We start from the raw sequence: 16,303 nt of genomic DNA, 5'->3' as shown, positions 1-16,303 counted from the left end.
CCAAGGTGTGTTTGTGTCTCTCCCTGTGTTCACACAGGCCCTTCACTACCCCTGGCCCTGATGCTGCAGCTGCTCCCTGTGCTGATCCATAATAAACAGTTGCCAAAATCTCATCTTGCAGAGCAGATCAGCAAACTCTTGGTTTATTTATGTATTTAACACACCCCCCCCCCCCCCCAGCATTTTGCCTCTGGATATCAAGTGTGAAGCTGCTGTCTGGGAGGCAAGATGAGTTTAACTAGGACACATGCTTTTCTGTGTCTCTGACGATAATTACAGCATTGTTGCCTGGGGAAGGGGCTGCTGGAGGGGCGGATGGGGCAGGGGGCTGTCCAGCATCCTGACTCAGCTCTCCTCTGTTGGGGTCTCAGACTGTCAGAGACCTGAGCCACCTGTGAGGGAGAATGCACTGGTGGCTTTGCCTATCCCAACAACTCAAAATTCACCAAAAATTCACCGTAAAGGTGCCCACCCAGTTCCACCCCTGGCTGTGGGCAGAGAAACCTCTCCCCAGCACAGGTTGTGTTCTCCCCACCCTTCCCCAAAGAGCTGCCCAGGACCCCCAGGGCCAGGTCCCCTCCTCCCTGCAGGGCTTTGCTCTCTCCCACATCAACAGGACTTAGTTGTGATGCCAAGATAATTCCCAGGGATTTAGGAGCTCATTTCATTTGATCTGGCTTGTTAATTCCCAATCAAATGCTGATTAGAGGCCACGGAGCAGAGCTGGAAACACAGTTGCAGGTTCCTTGGTGTGGTCCTGGAGGGGAGCAAAAGCTCCCGAGGAGGCTCAGGCTGTTAACTGCACCTTGTTGGCACTGGGAAAGGGAAAGTGAGAATCATCCAACAGACAGATTCGGCCAAAGTGGGGGATTTAATAGGATTCAACATATACAGACAACAGAGCAAAGGGCTCCTGTGCCCACCAGCTGCATCCCCACAGCTGCTCCCCCAGCATAGGGCTGCATCGTTGGGCTCCTCATGGGACTCATCCCGTCTGTCCCAGTAAAGAGCCAGGAGCTGCAGGGATTCAAGGGCTTCCCCAGGCTCTCCTCAGATGACAATCCCAGTCCCAGCCCTGCTTGTGAGGGCACAAGGAGGAGCTGCAGTGGGAGCAGATCCCGGCCATTGGGTCCGTGCCAGCTCCAGCACTTGCTGCCATTCCAGGTGTGGAGGGGAAGCTCCAGCTGCAGGGCAGGACCATCCTGCTCTGCTCTAGTCTGGGAAACCTCTGAATGTGCAAAAAAGGATTAATTCCTTCTGGATTCACCGTCGGCTGCTGGACCTTGGGACTTGGGAGCTGTCAGTGCTTCGCCCGCGGAACCCCGCGGCTGTGACCTCCTCCAGGAAGCTGCCAGGAAAGGTTCAGGTCAGTGGAACAAGGGCCAGGGATCTGCTCATGGCACACTGATACTTGTCCGAGGTGTCCGAGGCCAGAGGGGCTGTGACTGTCCCCAGCACAAGCCTCAGGCTCGGTGGCATCACACACCCGCGGCTGGGAGCAGCTCCCAGAGCCAGGAATGCTCTCAGCCGCAGGACAGTTCCTCTGGCAATGAGACGCCACGGCCATTCCCAGGCTGACTCATCCCTCAATGTGCTGATCAGGTGATCTCAACAGCAATGCTTAAAAAACACCCCAAAAGATAAAGAAATACAAACCAAGATATGCCACAAATCCTACAGCAATGGGATTCCCCTAAACCGGGGCTGGGGCAGCTCTTCTTGCCCAGGTTGTGAATCTTGAGGGGTTTGAGAAACAGTGAAACCCTAAAATGTCCTGCAAAACCCTGCAGCAACACCCAGCTGAGTCCCACTGGACACAGCTGGGAGGGGGCACAGCCAGGGCACTGCCCACAGCGGCAATGGCTCTGGCACAGGCTCTGGCACCTGGCTCCGTGTTCCAGCCGGAGCTCTCCCTCCTCCAGGTTATTTTTAGGCACTAGAACCAGGCAGAACTGAGCTCTGGCAGGGAATGACTCTGGTGTTTTTAGGGTCTCCTGGTCCCGTGCTGTCTGGAGCAGCTTGTGCCTGTGACCAATGACACCTCGAGGTCCCTCGGCACGGCCTCTCCGAGCACATTCCCGGTCTGGAATGATGGGAGGCAAGAGCCAAACACCCCCCCTGCTGAGGCTGCTGTTCCCAGGACCCTGCAGATCCTGCCAGGAACAGGCGAGGACCCAGCACAGGCATCTGCAGGTACCTCCACAGCTGCTCCATCCAACCAGGGCCTGGAGATGAAACTCCCAGGAGAAATGAACCTTCCGCAGTCAGGAGGGTCCCCAGGAGGATCCGGTGCCGCCACTGCGGCTGTAACTGGGTAACTGGGTCAGGCCCCACATCCTAGGATTAGTCCCAGCAGGTTCATGCTCAACCTGCCCAGAATGAGTCAGCCCCAGCACCAGATGTTCCTGGCAACCCTTTTTAGCCGATTATCGATCCTTTGTAACCCTTTCTCCTCCAAACCCTGCGGAATTGCTCTGGAAACCCCAGGAGCAGGGCAGATCCCCAGGAGCAGAGCGGATTCTCCATCCTTTGGGCCACCCCTCTGGGCCCACAGATGTTGGTCCCAGTTCCAGCAGGGAGTAAGAACAATGGAACCAGGATTAGGTGCTTACATGGCTGCTCGGTGCATTAACACCCAAATCCCCTTGTTTCTGGTGACATATCTGCCCTAATCCCGCAGGAATCAGAAAGGCCATGGATTACGTGAGGGGCTGGGACACACTAAAGCCTGGCTTGCCTCATATCAGACACCTCAGGGATGTGCTGAGATATCCCTGATCCTAGGGCACTGTGCTGGCATTGTGGATAACAGTGGACAGGAGACATCTTTATTGTCCTTCCATCCTCAGGGAAACCTTATCCAAAGGAAAATGGATCATCTGGGGCAGGGCTTTGCTGTCCTCCCCAGGCAGGACCTGGCCGCATCCAGCCCTTTCAAAGCACCAGCCTTTTATTTTCTTTTAAATTTTTCCCCACTTCATTCTTTGAAATGTAAATTTGGGTACAGAATCCCAGGTTTTCTGTAAATAATTCAGGGACTGCACCGCAGGAGAGCCCAAACCAGCCCTGGTGGCTCCTGGCAGCACCAATCCAAGTGGAGCCCACGATGGAGCGGCAGATCCTGAGCTTCTGCAGCAGCTCAGGATTTTCCCACCATCCCACACTGAGCACTGGGAATCTGGAGACAATTCCTGCTCTCCTCCCTGGCCAGCAGCAAGCTGCGCCGATGGGAAACAATTCCCACTGTGGCCTCAATTCTTTCCTGTGCCCAATGTGAGTAATTTGGGTTCAGGAAAAGTTACTTGTATTTATAAACCAGATGTTTCCCACTGGGAATTCCATACTGACAGGGATCTTTGCCCACCTTCAGCAAAGCAGCTGCAGGTTCATTCAGTGCTGAATTCCCGTGTGCTGCTCTGGCTTCCCAGTGTTATAAACTGGAAAAACTCTACGGAAACCTCTACTTCCCTATCCTTGAGCTCATGGAAATGCAAATTAAGCCTCCAGCTCAGGGATCTGTCCCTGAGCCACCATGAGCAGAGCTGGATCCAGAGCACTGACAGCCACTTCCACGTGGGGATCCCTCAGGCATCCCAAATTCCTGCTGTGCCAGCAGTTTTACAGGCACGATCTGCAGACAGGTGGATTTTACCTCCTGGTGTTGTGGATGGTGGTCCCCCCCAGGACGATGCGGACACCGGGGTTGGAGCGGTTCAGGTTGAACACGGCCAGAGCCTCCTCGTACGTGGCCCCTCCGATGAGGAATACAATAATATCCTGAGGCCTGGGATAAAGGCACAAATCACAGAATGGTTTGGGCTGAAGGGACCTAAAAGCTCATCTTGTTCATGGCAGGGACACCTTGCCCTGTCCAACCTGGCCTTGGACACTTTCTGGGATGGAGCAGCCACAAATACTGAGTTGGGATCAGACAAAGCCAAGGATAAATCCTGCACCTCAGAGGAAGTGATCCGTGATCCCGAGCGTGCCTCTCCTAGACCCTGCCTCATCCCTGTGATGTGCTGGGCTCAGAGCTGAAAACAACCCACTGAATCCCCCAAAACCTCACCTCTCCCAAACTTTCACCCACAGCCCTGAGCAACCTCCAGCAGCACCACCCTGATCCCTGTGGATCCACACGCCCATGTTTAACGCATGATCTGCTGGGGCTGGGAAATCAGCATCGATTCCAGAGTCAGGCAAGGACATGGCACTGCCTTGGAGCTCCCAGGCTCGGAGCAGCTCGCGCTTGTGACTGATCAGGAACCGCTGGGATTTGTGCCTCAGTTCACCTGAGGGGACATTTCCCAGCCAGCAGGGAAATGTGGGATGGTAGAGGGAAGCCAAGCAAGAGGAAGGGGGGAGAGCAGTGCCTTCCTCCATCCCAACACAAACCCAGGTATGCAGTGCACATGCTGCTTTCAAGTGAGCTGCTGCTTCCCTCTCCCATAACCACCCTCCCAATCCCTCGGAAGGACCAACACCAAGAATTTCTTTCCTGGATCACTGCATGGACAGCATGGCCTGGAGCAAAGCTGCTCCTGCCTGGTTGGGACACAGGCACAGAGAGAGCATGCTGGCCACTAGATTTCCATGGATCCCCACACCACTGCCTCCCTGCCCAAGGGGATGCGGGAAAGCAAGGAAAAGTCGTGGAAAAGGTGAGTGCAGTCCCTTCCCAATGTGATCTGTATCACCAATAACCACCCAAAGCCTGATATCTCTTCAGACTCTGGGTTAGGGCTGCATGACCCTCTCCAGCAGGATCCCATTTCCACTGGGAACAACACTGGCTCAGGCAGGAGAGCTGCAGTTGGGACTATTTTTGGCAGTCCCCAAACAGCAGATGGCACGGCCATCACAGAGCCAGCTCTGATGAGTGAGGGCTTCATCCTTCACCCAAGCCTCCCAATGGGAATGGCACATCTGGGCCAGCAAGGCAAGACAGGATGAGATGTATCCCAGTCCTGGGAGCCTGCTCCAGGGAACATTCTTGGGGATACAAGACCTCTGCATCCAAGAGATTTCTGTGCCAAGCCCCAGCTCTGTTCATCATCAGTCCAAGCCCGCTATGGGGACAGCGCCGGGGACACCAGGGATGTCCCAGTGCCGGGGCAGCTGGTGTGTCCCAGTGCAGGCTCTGCCCCAAAGGCCCCATGTACCTGTCCCGGAGTGTGTTGGGGCCCAGGTAGGGATACTGGCTGTCCTTGAGCTTTCCCTTGATGAGCTGGTCCAGGGTTTCCTGGAGCAGGGGCTGGTGCTGGGTGTACACGTTCTCGATGCCCTGCAGCCGGGGAGAAGCTCTTTAGGAAGTGGCCCAGCAAGGAAGGAGGATCAGCAGAGGCACAGCAGGTACTACCCCTGAATTTGGGATTGAGAGGCTCTCCAGCAACTCACTCCCGTTGTTCTCAATGGAATCAGGCCCTGAAGCCTTGGACTTCTCCATGAAATCCCAGTCCTGAGCCAGCAGCCCCCAGCATTCCTGCCAGCCCTGCTCCTCTGGGCTGCAGTTTTGCTTCAGTCTGTCCCCGTTTCCCCAGGGCAGCTCACTACCTTCAGGCCTTTGAGGAACTGCTTGGTGATGGCCACGGCATCCTTGGGGCTGAACAGGTCACTGCCTCGGACCCGCTTCCCTCCGTACTCCACCACGGCGGACACCAGCTGTGCAGGGAGAGGGCAGGAGCCCTGTCAGCCTGGGAACTCCTTCCAGGCTGTGGTGAGGAGTCACTGCAGACACCTCATGGAGTTCTGGAATGGGGACAAGGAGCCACGGAGGTGATCCCAATGGAACTGCACATGGAGGTGAGGGGGCAGAGCAGCAGCACCCCCACATCCCCAGCCCGCCCTGACCCTCCTGCTTGAGGAGAAACTTCATCTCCATCGCCTGCGGCAGCGACATCAGCTCCTCCACACGAGGTGACATCATCCCGCTCCTCCACCTCCTCCCCAGCTGCTCCTGGCACTGCTGCCTGTTCCCTCCCTGCCAGCCTCTCCATCCCCAGCCCTTCACTGCTGCCACTGCCTGTGCAGTAGGAGCTGGGGAAAGGGGGCGGGGGGGGAGGAAAAGAAGAGAGGAAGCACATCCCAGGCCCCTGTACAGCCACACTCCCCTCCCAGCAGGCTCCTGCCACCCCTTCTTTATTCAATCCTTCATAACGTGAAGGAATCACAGACTAGTCAGGAGTGGAAGGGACCTCTGGAGTCCAACCCTCAACATCACTGACTTAGGAAATGGAAATCGAGTCACTTATTTAAAACACCTTTTAAAACCACACCCGCAGGTCCCAGCCGAGCTGAGGGCTCTGTGCAACAACGCAGCCCTGGGCTGACCCAGAGCAGGCGGGTTTCACCCCAAAGAGCAGCGATTCCCCCATCCTGCCCCACCCCAGGGTTACCTTGCGGTACCTGTCGGTGCCACCGCGGCCGCGCAGCTCCTCCAGCAGTGCCGGGAGGCCGCTGCTGCCGTGGCGTTCGTAGCGCAGCGCGTAGAGCATCACCAACCGCGCGGCGTCCAGCTCCGACAGCCGCGGGCTCTGCAGCAGCCGCCGCACGCTCTGCGGGACACATGGCACCTCAGGGACCGCGGAGACCACACCGGACTGCCCCAGTGCCCACAGCCTGAGGGACACGCAGTCATACTGGTTTCATTGGTCACTGCCTTAGGGGACACTTATCAGACTGGTTTCACTGCCCAGCAACAATACTGCCACAGGAGCAATGCAAGAGAAATAAAGCTGTGGCATAACCTGAGCTAACCTTTGGATGTGAGATGTGGAGGAACAAACTGCATGTTTGGAAGCAAAGGAGGGAAGGAATTAAAGCATGGAAAGAGAGATCCCAGGTAGAGGGAAGAGCAGGGATCTGTTATCATTCCTGATCCGCTGCTGGATTCACCTGGCCCAGATGTTTGTTGGCATCTATTTGACTCATGCTGACTAGTGACAGAAACACAACATAAAATCCTGGCTGTGAGGAGGATCAAGAGGAATTTCACCATTCAAGGTCAGGAATTCACCTGTGAGGGGAGGGCTGGAGCCCCAGGGAGGTTCCTGTGCTGGCAGTGCCAGGACCAGCAGGAAGCAGAGAACAGAACAGCCATTGTCCATGGGAGGAGCTGGGATTCCAACCCCTCCATTCAGCTCCCAGGGCTCATGCACTGTGTCAGGGTTAATGAGAGCCCAGGGGAGGAAGAACCCAAATGTCCCAGACTGGGGGGCCCAAGGCCACCAGAGATCCAGCAATCCCTGAAGTGACATCAGGGGAGAACAATTCCACCCTTATTCCAGGCTCTGGCTGCTGCTTCTTGTCCCGTGGCCTTGCCCCTCTCTCTGCCATTGGGAGCCGCAGCAGGGACAGCCCAGGGCGGGGTGGCTGCAGGGACAAAGATCCCAGTTACATGGGTTTCCATTTATTTCTGAGCTGCTGCATGTCTTCCAGTGGCCTCAGTTGCTGGAAATACAACAGGGCCCTTCAGGCACAGGGCTGGAAGGAAACTGCAGAAACACTGTTTGTGTAGAGCAGGACCAAGGTGACCCCAGCAACCCCAGGATTCACCTGGCACCATAGCTCTGTGCTACGTATATTCCATCAAAAATCAAGGCTCACGGCACAGGGAGGGAGCAGACTGGGAATATTTGACTCTTAAACTGCAACAACCTGAGCTGGAGACAGTGAAACAGCTTGAGGACCTCAGAGGCTGCTTCCAGCAAACACATTTCTGGCTGCGTTCCCAGTTCCATACTCAGCCATGTAAATCCTGCCAGACACCAGCTATGGAATTCCATCCCTACACTCGCTGGTCCATAGGGAAGCATCAGCCCAGGGGCTGGGAGAACATCCCACTTCTGAGGACAGTCGAGTGTTATCCCCTCAGCCCCCACCTGGAGTTCAGGGTCACAGAGGTGGGGAAGAAACTGATCTCAAACTTGCTGGAGACGCTTTTCCTCATTTCCCAGTCCCTCTGCTTCCCCAGTGCCATCTAATGGTCTGTTACATGGTGGGACTCCCCCTCCACTACCGAAAATCAAGGAATCATTTCTCAGAAGTGAGTGGCTGTTCCAGCTCTGCTCTGAGCCAGCCCCATCCCAAAGCTCCTGTTGAGCACCAGCCCGAATCCATCACCACTGACTCTGCCAGACCCTGCTCCGGTCACGGCACAAGAGGCCACGCTCAGCTGTCACAGAACCTCTCTTCAGCTTTTCCAGGCCTCTCTGCCAAAGAAATCTTGGATCTGAGACTTTCTAGTGGTTTTTCTTAACAAAACAGGTAAAGACAATTCCAGGGATTCCAGCTCTTCTCCTGCCCAACAAACACATCAGCTCCTGCATGGTGTCTGAGGCTGTCTTATCCTGGTGCCTGCCAGAAGCCAACTGGCTGAATATAATGAAAGAACGTTGGCTTGTGGGATGTAAGGACAGGATTTGCAAGGATGCTTCTCAAGCCAGTTATTAACGATGACTCATTCCCATCTGAGCTGAGCACCGAGAAGCAATTCCACACCCAGTGTCCCTGCGCACAGGGTATCCACACATGGAGCTCCCACTGCCTCCCAGCCTCAAATCCCCACTCCCAAGGGAGTGACACGATGGAACCCCCCGGATCCAGAGCCAGGATGTGTACCTGGAGCGCGCTGGAATGGTCACTCTGGCAGGCGAGCTCCTGCTCCACCTCTGACACCTCCAGCAGGTTCCGCTCCGCCACGAGCCGGGACAGTTCCCCCACCACTGTCACATGCTTGGACACTGTGCCTGACATCTTCTTGAACTGAGGGTAGTTCTCCACAAAGGCCTGTGATGGGGAAACTGAGGCAGTGTGTGCTTCCAGGGAAAAGCAGGAGATAGAGGGTGGGTGCAGCCAGCCATAAATTGTACAAATTCCCAGCAATCCAAGCCCTGTGCAGGTGGGCAGAGGATCAGACACCTTGGTCCCAGGAGCCCACACGATTTCTCCCATTACCAGGAGATTTCTGGGAGGGATGTACTTTTTATTTATTCCTAGCATGAAAGGATGGGACACAGTGGGATGGGCTTTGTCTGTACCTTCATATCCGCGATGGACTCCAGCTTCTGCTGCTCCTTTGGCTTCCTCCTCTGGAAATCCTCCATCAGGTTCTTGATGTTGGTGCCAATCTCGGCGAAGTTCAGGTACATGTTCTGTAGGGAACAAGGCGGGAAGCAGAGGGAAACTCACCTGAGAGAGTCTCGACCAAGGAAGAGCCTTGAGCAGCTGGGAAAAGGTGGCTCCCTCCCCCAAAACCTGGAGCAGGGCTTGAAATCCAACTACAAACAGGACCCGTTATCTCAAGTCAGATGCCACTGGTGCTGCACACTGAGGTCACAAATGGCACATCCCCACCCTGAGCCTCAAAGTCATCGGGAAGCTCCTTTCCCGTGGCAAACCCCCAAATTTGGGTGCTGGTGAAGCCCCCCTGGGACACCTACGTTGGCGTAGAATTCATCGTTCTCGGCTGACAGGACGACCTCCCGCAGGTCCTTGCTGATCCCCGGCACCCGGGACAGGTCGATGCGGTTGTTGTTGATCCCCAGCAGCTCGTGGACCATGGCCTGGTACGTCCACTGCCAGGGGACAGAGGAAGGCAAAGGGATGACCTTGGTGAGACACAGCACTGGGAAATCAATAGATTTCAGCTGAACCCAGCCAGAGCCACTCCTGCTACCCCAGGACACACAGCAGAGTCTGGGAGTGCATCCCTCAAACCAGCCAGGATAAACATCACTGATAAATAATCAGATGGGGAGACAGTGCAGAGGGAAACCACCCCCCTCCAGGGCCATTCCAGAATCACAGTATCATGGGACGGTTTGGGTTGGAAGGGACATTAAACCCATCCTGTTCATGGCAGGGACACCTCCCACCAGATCAAGAATTCTTGCAGGTATCTTCAGAAGAGACCAAAGAGGGATGGGGATTAACATTCCTGTTCCAAAACCTCTGTTGGCCACCAAACCCCCCACCCCTCTGCCCAGGCAGGGAGAGGTCCCACAGTTCCACTGCAGAATTCCCTATGTGCTCCACTGGCAGGAGCATTTCTGCACATCAGGAGTTTCTATTTTTATCCTGAGGAGTCTAATAATAACCCAGAGAGAACAGTGACAGCTGATAAGAGCCCTGCCGTGCCCAGCACTCCATTTACATCCCTGGGAATCTCTTTGGGATAGGAAATCCTGAAACAGCAGATAACGCCCAATGCTGAGCACAGTCCAGAACACCCCAAACCAGGTGTGAGCTGGGCTGTGACAGCCACACCCCTCCCTGACACACGTCACCTCCAGCTCTTGCAGAACCGGTGTTACAGCAGCTCTGGGGCTGCTGATCCCGCCCAGGTGCGGCTCCTGATCCCCAGGTTCCAAGGGAACCCCACAGAAATGAAGGGAGACCAACAGATCCTGCCAGGATCCGCAGCACAGCATGGAACAAATAAATCCAACAACTCCGAGCAAATCCAGCAGCCATCGATAACAGAGGGAGACTCAGCAGGGCAAGGTCACTCGATAACCGTGTGCTGCCCACAGCCCAACACACAACTCCTTGGGAAAGGCTCTGCCAGAGCACTGGGGCTCCAGAAGCCACACGGAAGAGCCAGTGGCCCTGTTTTCCAGGGTGCTGGGTCCATCTGCCACTGAAGCCAGCACGAACAACCCCCACTCAGGTCTGGAAAACCTGGCCAGGGGATAAAAGAGGGATTTTGCAGGGAAAGGGGGTGGGGAGCAACACTTCTCTCCTATATCCAACCCATGACCTGCCAGGGGTAGAACTCCAGCTGCTGCAGGACTCCCGCCCCTGCCCGGCACACCTGGGTGTGACTCACCTGGTTCAGGAGCGGGGTGATGGCATCATCCGACCGGTCCAGGATGAGGAGCAGGGGAGGGACCTCGGTGCGCCGGAAGTCAAACAGCTCGTACTCCTTCGTGATCACTTGCTGTGGAGAAATGGGAAAAATCCTACTTGAACACCTGGGAAAGACTCCCTCTCAGTGTGGGCTTAGGCACAGAGGGAAGGGAGGGTGAAACCCCAACAGTGCTGCTTTGCCTGCACTGCCAGGGAGAAGCTGAAGACCCCAGGGAACTGGGACACTGCTCCCAGGAATGCTGTACTCCAGCAGCTGTTTTGGGAGCAGAGTGGGACAAGACCTGCCCAGCGCTGGGCCCCGAAGTAAATGATGGAATTTACAGGAATTGACTGAAAACAGGTGTTTCCCTCCTGTGGATCCACGTGTGAAAAACTAGCCAAGACTGGATTCATCCCAAAGGGACCTGCTGTGGGTTCCCCTCACCTTCACGCACTCGGCCAAGCGCTTCGCTGGCTCTGAGGAGAGCTGGTACCGGATCATGGGGCACTTCTTCAGGGACAGCAGCAGAGCAGTGAGCCCCTGGGTTGTCCTGGTGAGCTGAGCCGGGTCCCAGCTGTGGCCCTGGAAGGAAAGGCTGCACCTCACATGGATGCACTGGTCCCAAACTTTCCCACATCCTTGTTTCTAAGTCCTGAAGTCTCACAGGAAAGCACAGCTGCACTGGAGCAGCAGGTACCCAGGGGCTGAACCCGGGCTCCCCGGTGTTCCTCTCCTCGCCAAGGACCATTCCCCCCGCTGGCCCCTCTGGCAGCCCCCCATGGCCCCAGTTTATGAGGGCTACTCGTTACCCAAGGACAACTCGCCATGTTCCTACCCGGCAGCAGCCCAGGAGGTTGAGGGAGAAGACATGTGGGTTCACCGCAATGTAGTCGCCGTAGAACTCCTGGGGAGGGGAGCAGGACAGTCCCGTGTCTCTAACCCTGACCCCAGCCAGAGCCATGTGCCAGCACTGGCCACCCAGCCCCAACCACCACCTGGACACATTGGCTCGGACCATCCCTCCTTCCTCCGCCCCAAACCCCTCCAAGCCCCACAGTCCCGCTGACAACTCCCCTCCCATTTGTACTGTGCATTGCTCAGAGCCCAGCTCTTCATCCAACATGGAATCATGGAATCACTGATGCTGGAAAAGCCCTTTAAGGCCATCAAGTCCAACCATCCCTCCAGCACTGCCAAGGCCACCACTAACCCATGTCCCCAAGTGCCACATCCATGTGGATTTGAACTCGGCAGCACTTTGTGAGACATCAAGAACAGCAGCAGCTATGATGAGAGCACAGGGCACAGAGAAATCTTTTACCTCTTCATCCCACATTTGTGTCCATCCCTCCTCCCACACAGGCCTGTCACGCACCATTTGGGAACAACAGCCCTTTCTGCTCCCAGTGTCTGGCAGCCTGGACCTTCCCTTTGCTTTTGGGTTTGGATCTACCTAAAACATCCAAACTTCACCTGGACTTCAGCCACGACCTCCTGCTCATCGGCCTCAGCCAAGGCCTTCACATCACTCTTGCTGATGACGTTGCTGAAATCTGGGAGGAAACAGAGAAGGGACAGTTGGGCACCATGCAGACCCTGTGGGATGGCATAGTCTGATCCCCTCTGGAGCAGGAGCAGATCCCACAGAGACCCTCTAACCCTGCACCCGCAGGTGTTGGAATCCTGAGCCACCTCCCAGGGATGCTCCGAACTCATTCCCTGCCCATCTCCCCGGTGCCTGGTCCTGCTGTGTCCTGCAGAGCCACAATGACATCTAGAGGCCACTTCACCCAATTCCTGGGATCCTACTGACTAATTCCTGGGCTGGAGGACTGGGCTTCGACTCCAAACCAGCTGGAGCCGTTCTGCTTCATTCCCAAACCCATGGAACATTCCATGGCACGAGCAGGACACGTGGGAAGCACCTGCCTGATACACCCAGCACAGGAAGGTGCCATGTGATCCACACCGAGGTGTGGAGCCTGTCCCATCCACACTGGGATGCAGAGCCTCTTCCAGATTTATGGACCTCCAACACCCTTGGACTCTTCATACTCACAGATGAAGTAGACGCTGTACTTGGGCCTTCGCAGCTCCTGCACCAGGAGCTCCACGTTCTCCTGAATGGAAACAGCACCAGGGAGAGCAGAGTTAAGGAATATGAAATCATGGAATCGTTAAGGTTGGGAAAGCTTCTGAGATCCTGGTGTCCAGCCATTCCCCCAGCACTGCCAAGGCCACCACCGACCCCTGTCCCCAAGTGCCACATCACACACATCTGAACAATTCCAGGGATGGTAGCTCCACCACTGCCCTGTGCCAGGGCTGAACAACCCTTTCCATGAAGGAATTTTCCTGAATATCCAACCTAAACCCCCTCAGCACGATCTGAGGCCGTTTCCTCCCCCTCTGGGCTCCGCACCTTGGTGGGCCGCAGGAAGCAGATGGCCTTGAGGTGCTTCATGGGCTCCCTGTTGGGCGAGTCGAGGCGCTCGAAGAGATAAACCTCGCGCTGCAGGATCTCGGACTGGGTGTACACCACGCTCACGGCGCCGGTCTGCGGGCGGCAGCGGGGCAGCGCCCGTCACAGAGGCCCCGGGCCCGGCTCCCGGCCCCGCCGCCCTCCGCGCTCCCGGCCCCGCCGCTCACCGTCTCCCGGTCCATCAGCAGCACTTTCATGCCGGGGCCGCTGTCCTCGATCATCTTGGACACGTACTGCCGGACCGCCAGCACCGCGTTCATCCTGGCGGGGCTGCTTCTCTACCGGGCTCTCCCTGGCCCCGCTTCCGCTTCGTTCCGTCGCGCTTCGGCTGCGCTCGGCTCCCTCCGGCCCCACCCGCCCGGCCCCGCCGCCTCCTGGGAGCTGTAGTCCGGCAGTGGGACCGGCCCCCGCCAGCAGCGCGGCCCCGGCCCGGCCTTCCCCTCCCGAGGGGACCCGAGCAGTGGAAATGGCTCCAAGAGCGAAGCAGTTTGAGACTGAACCCACCCAGACTCACCCCAGACACACTTAAACCCAAACCTACCTTAAAACAACACAAACCCACCTCAGCTAAATCCGCCCTGAAACAAACCAAATCCACCCGAACCCACCCAAATCCACACCTAAGCTCACCCCAAACACACACAAACCCACTCCAAACATCCCCAAATCCTCCCAGACCCACCCCAAGCCCCCAGGAAGGCTCGGCACACCCGAGGGTCCCCAAGGACAAAGGACGTGACTCGGTTTCACCGAACATGAGGCAAAGCTGCTCCTGGAACCCCGGGGTGGGCGAGGGGTGGGCGAGGGGTGGGCGACGCTGGCGCTCCGGGACCAGCCCGGTCCCGCTCATCACCGGGAGCCGGACACCGGGATTCGGTGCTATTCTGGGCGCGACAGACCTGGCCCGGGACCAGGCGCTCCCCCGCCGCCAAAGCCCTACTTATAGCAGGGGATAACAATTAACTAAGGATTATGTCCTGCCTTTCACTTCCAATTAAGCAGCTCCCCTCTTCCTCTCGGAGTGACGGACACCTTTGTCATCTTTAATCCTTCCATTTCCTGACGAGATTTTACTTTTCATTTCCAAACACTTTGGGTCTTCTTTCGTGGAAGCTGGGGAGTTTTGCACATGTACGGATCTTCATAAAAACCCCAAAGATTTGAGTGGTTTAAATAGGGATTTACCTAGAAAATTACAACCCAAATATTTTCTTTTTTACATTTTTTATTTCTCACATGGTTTTGTTTCTCATATCCAAACGGATGCCTTAAGGAGTGTATAGGTGCTCCTGGCCAAAGGAGACACAGAATAATGGCAAATGAAATAAAAACTAGGATTTAATTGCTTGTGATTGTTTTCTGGCCTTATTTAGACATTAAATGATTCAGTGTCTGTAAAATGCTTGTTTAGTTATTGTCCAGTTTCCTTGGAAATGCTTTTGGATGAGGCCAGTGAGGGTTTTATTTGTGAACTAACCAAATCCAGGGTGCCATCTCCTCTTTAAATCCATCTTTGTCCTTATCCTTAGGGAAGACAAACCCTTTCTTGTGCCATTTTAGTGAAATGAATCACAAACCAAATCTCTGAGGCTTCTTGGTGGGATGTTTATCCCTGATTTGCAGGTAAAGCATTTTAAACAACTTTTATTCTGCAGAAATTTTACACTTTTCCTTCCCCACAGGCTGATGGTTGGGGGGGGGGGGTAGCAGAGCAGTTCCATGTCCTGAGAGTGGTCGGAATCATTGAATTGTTGAGGCTGGAAAAGACCTCTGCATTTGCCGTAATTTCTAATTTAAACCTTCCTTAGGAATTTATTCAAGCATAATATCTGTAAATAACCCTGATTTAACCTCATCAATACCTGCCCTGGGCCTGTCACCATTGGCCCAGCACGAGCACAGACATTGGTCCCTAAATTGAGGCAATAGGATTGTCCAGGATTATGGCACTGCTATTTTAAGGGATCGAATTTGATCTCGATTATTTCAAAAGCAACGGATTCTCCACTCCCGATTCCAAGGAGAAATGGCTATTTAACACTGTGCCGGCCCCTCGCCACAGCTCCAGCGGGAGCAGGGTGGGAGCAGGGTGGGAGCAGGGTGGGATGGGAGGGGCACGGATCACTCTGGAGCACAGGGACACCAGGGACACCGGGCAGGATCCACTGTGTGGACAAACAGTGCAGCCAGCAGGGACAAGCCCTGGGCCGGTCCTCTCTGTGCTGGACATTTCCCTGCCCAGACACACAAACAATCCCTTTGTGCAGGACACAAACAAGGGCAGGACACAAAGAATGGATTCAACGTCGGGATCAGCTGAGCTGTGCGCATGACGCGGCCTGTTTGCCACCAGCCCCTGGCCCCCGATGGCCACCGCTCCAGCCCAGGGCCTGGCCCACCTGTATTTTTCCTAAGAGAAAACCAGGAAGGCTGAGTGGGAGATGGACCAGGGGCAAATACACCAGCAATGGCTCCATGGGAGCTGTGCCAGCACCTCCCGGCACACCCCGGCACAGCTGATGGCATCACCAGCCCCCTGCTCTGGCCACCAGGCCCCCTGCTCTGGCCACCAGGCCCCCGGGTCTGGCACAGTGCTGGGACACACTGTGTCCTTCTGCGGGCACCCACAGCACCGGGAATGCCAGGCCCTTGGCACGGAGACCGTCAGGCCCTCGGCACAGGGAACGTGGGGCGCTTGGCCGAGGGCTGTGCCATCCCACCAGCCCTGCAGCTGGTGCCCCACTCGCCGGTGTTCCCGTGCCGTGGGCAAGGAGCAGACAGCTTTCCCTGGTATGGAAAGTGATTCCCAGTGGGAATCAGGCTCAGGGGAGCGGATGCTGACCCCTCAGCCTCCGGGGTCAGTGTTCCAGCCCCACACAGGGGGCACAGACTCCACGGACGGGGATGCCACTCAAGGTCTCAGGCCCCACACTGGGAGGGGTTACGGACCCCTTAAGGGGGGTCTCAGGCCC

At 56.0% G+C, this 16,303-nt stretch overlaps 1 protein-coding gene across 1 annotated transcript; it reads right to left on the bottom strand.

The window, feature by feature from the left end:
* Positions 1-852: 852 nt before the first annotated feature.
* On the bottom strand, positions 853-13,681 carry VPS45 (vacuolar protein sorting 45 homolog). Its single transcript, XM_042025728.1, has 15 exons — positions 13,499-13,681; positions 13,272-13,406; positions 12,909-12,969; positions 12,323-12,402; positions 11,685-11,753; positions 11,294-11,431; positions 10,829-10,939; positions 9,441-9,575; positions 9,039-9,152; positions 8,620-8,787; positions 6,396-6,554; positions 5,554-5,661; positions 5,163-5,284; positions 3,653-3,784; positions 853-1,348 (listed from the first exon to the last, which is right to left on the bottom strand). Exons 1-15 carry the CDS (start codon positions 13,589-13,591, stop codon positions 1,264-1,266), a joined length of 1,710 nt encoding a protein of 569 aa, XP_041881662.1. The 5' UTR covers positions 13,592-13,681; the 3' UTR covers positions 853-1,263.
* Between the last annotated feature and the right edge of the window lie 2,622 nt (positions 13,682-16,303).

The sequence above is a fragment of the Corvus kubaryi genome, unplaced genomic scaffold (assembly GCF_017639235.1).
Source record: "Corvus kubaryi isolate FWS band 111438036 unplaced genomic scaffold, C.kubaryi_AGA036_p1.0 119, whole genome shotgun sequence".
Taxonomy (NCBI): Eukaryota; Metazoa; Chordata; class Aves; order Passeriformes; family Corvidae; genus Corvus; species Corvus kubaryi.
This window is presented reverse-complemented; position numbering and strand designations above follow the sequence as displayed.

Bases quoted from the DNA above. Each gene is read 5' to 3' on its own strand.
- VPS45 (XM_042025728.1), bottom strand. From the start codon at position 13,591: ATGAACGCGGTGCTGGCGGTCCGGCAGTACGTGTCCAAGATGATCGAG. The intron at 9,153-9,440 runs GTAGGTGTCCCA...TGTTCCCTACAG, and splicing joins ACGATGAATTCTACGCCAAC to AACATGTACCTGAACTTCGC. The intron at 5,285-5,553 runs GTAGTGAGCTGC...CCCCGGCTGCAG, and splicing joins AGTTCCTCAAAGGCCTGAAG to GGCATCGAGAACGTGTACAC.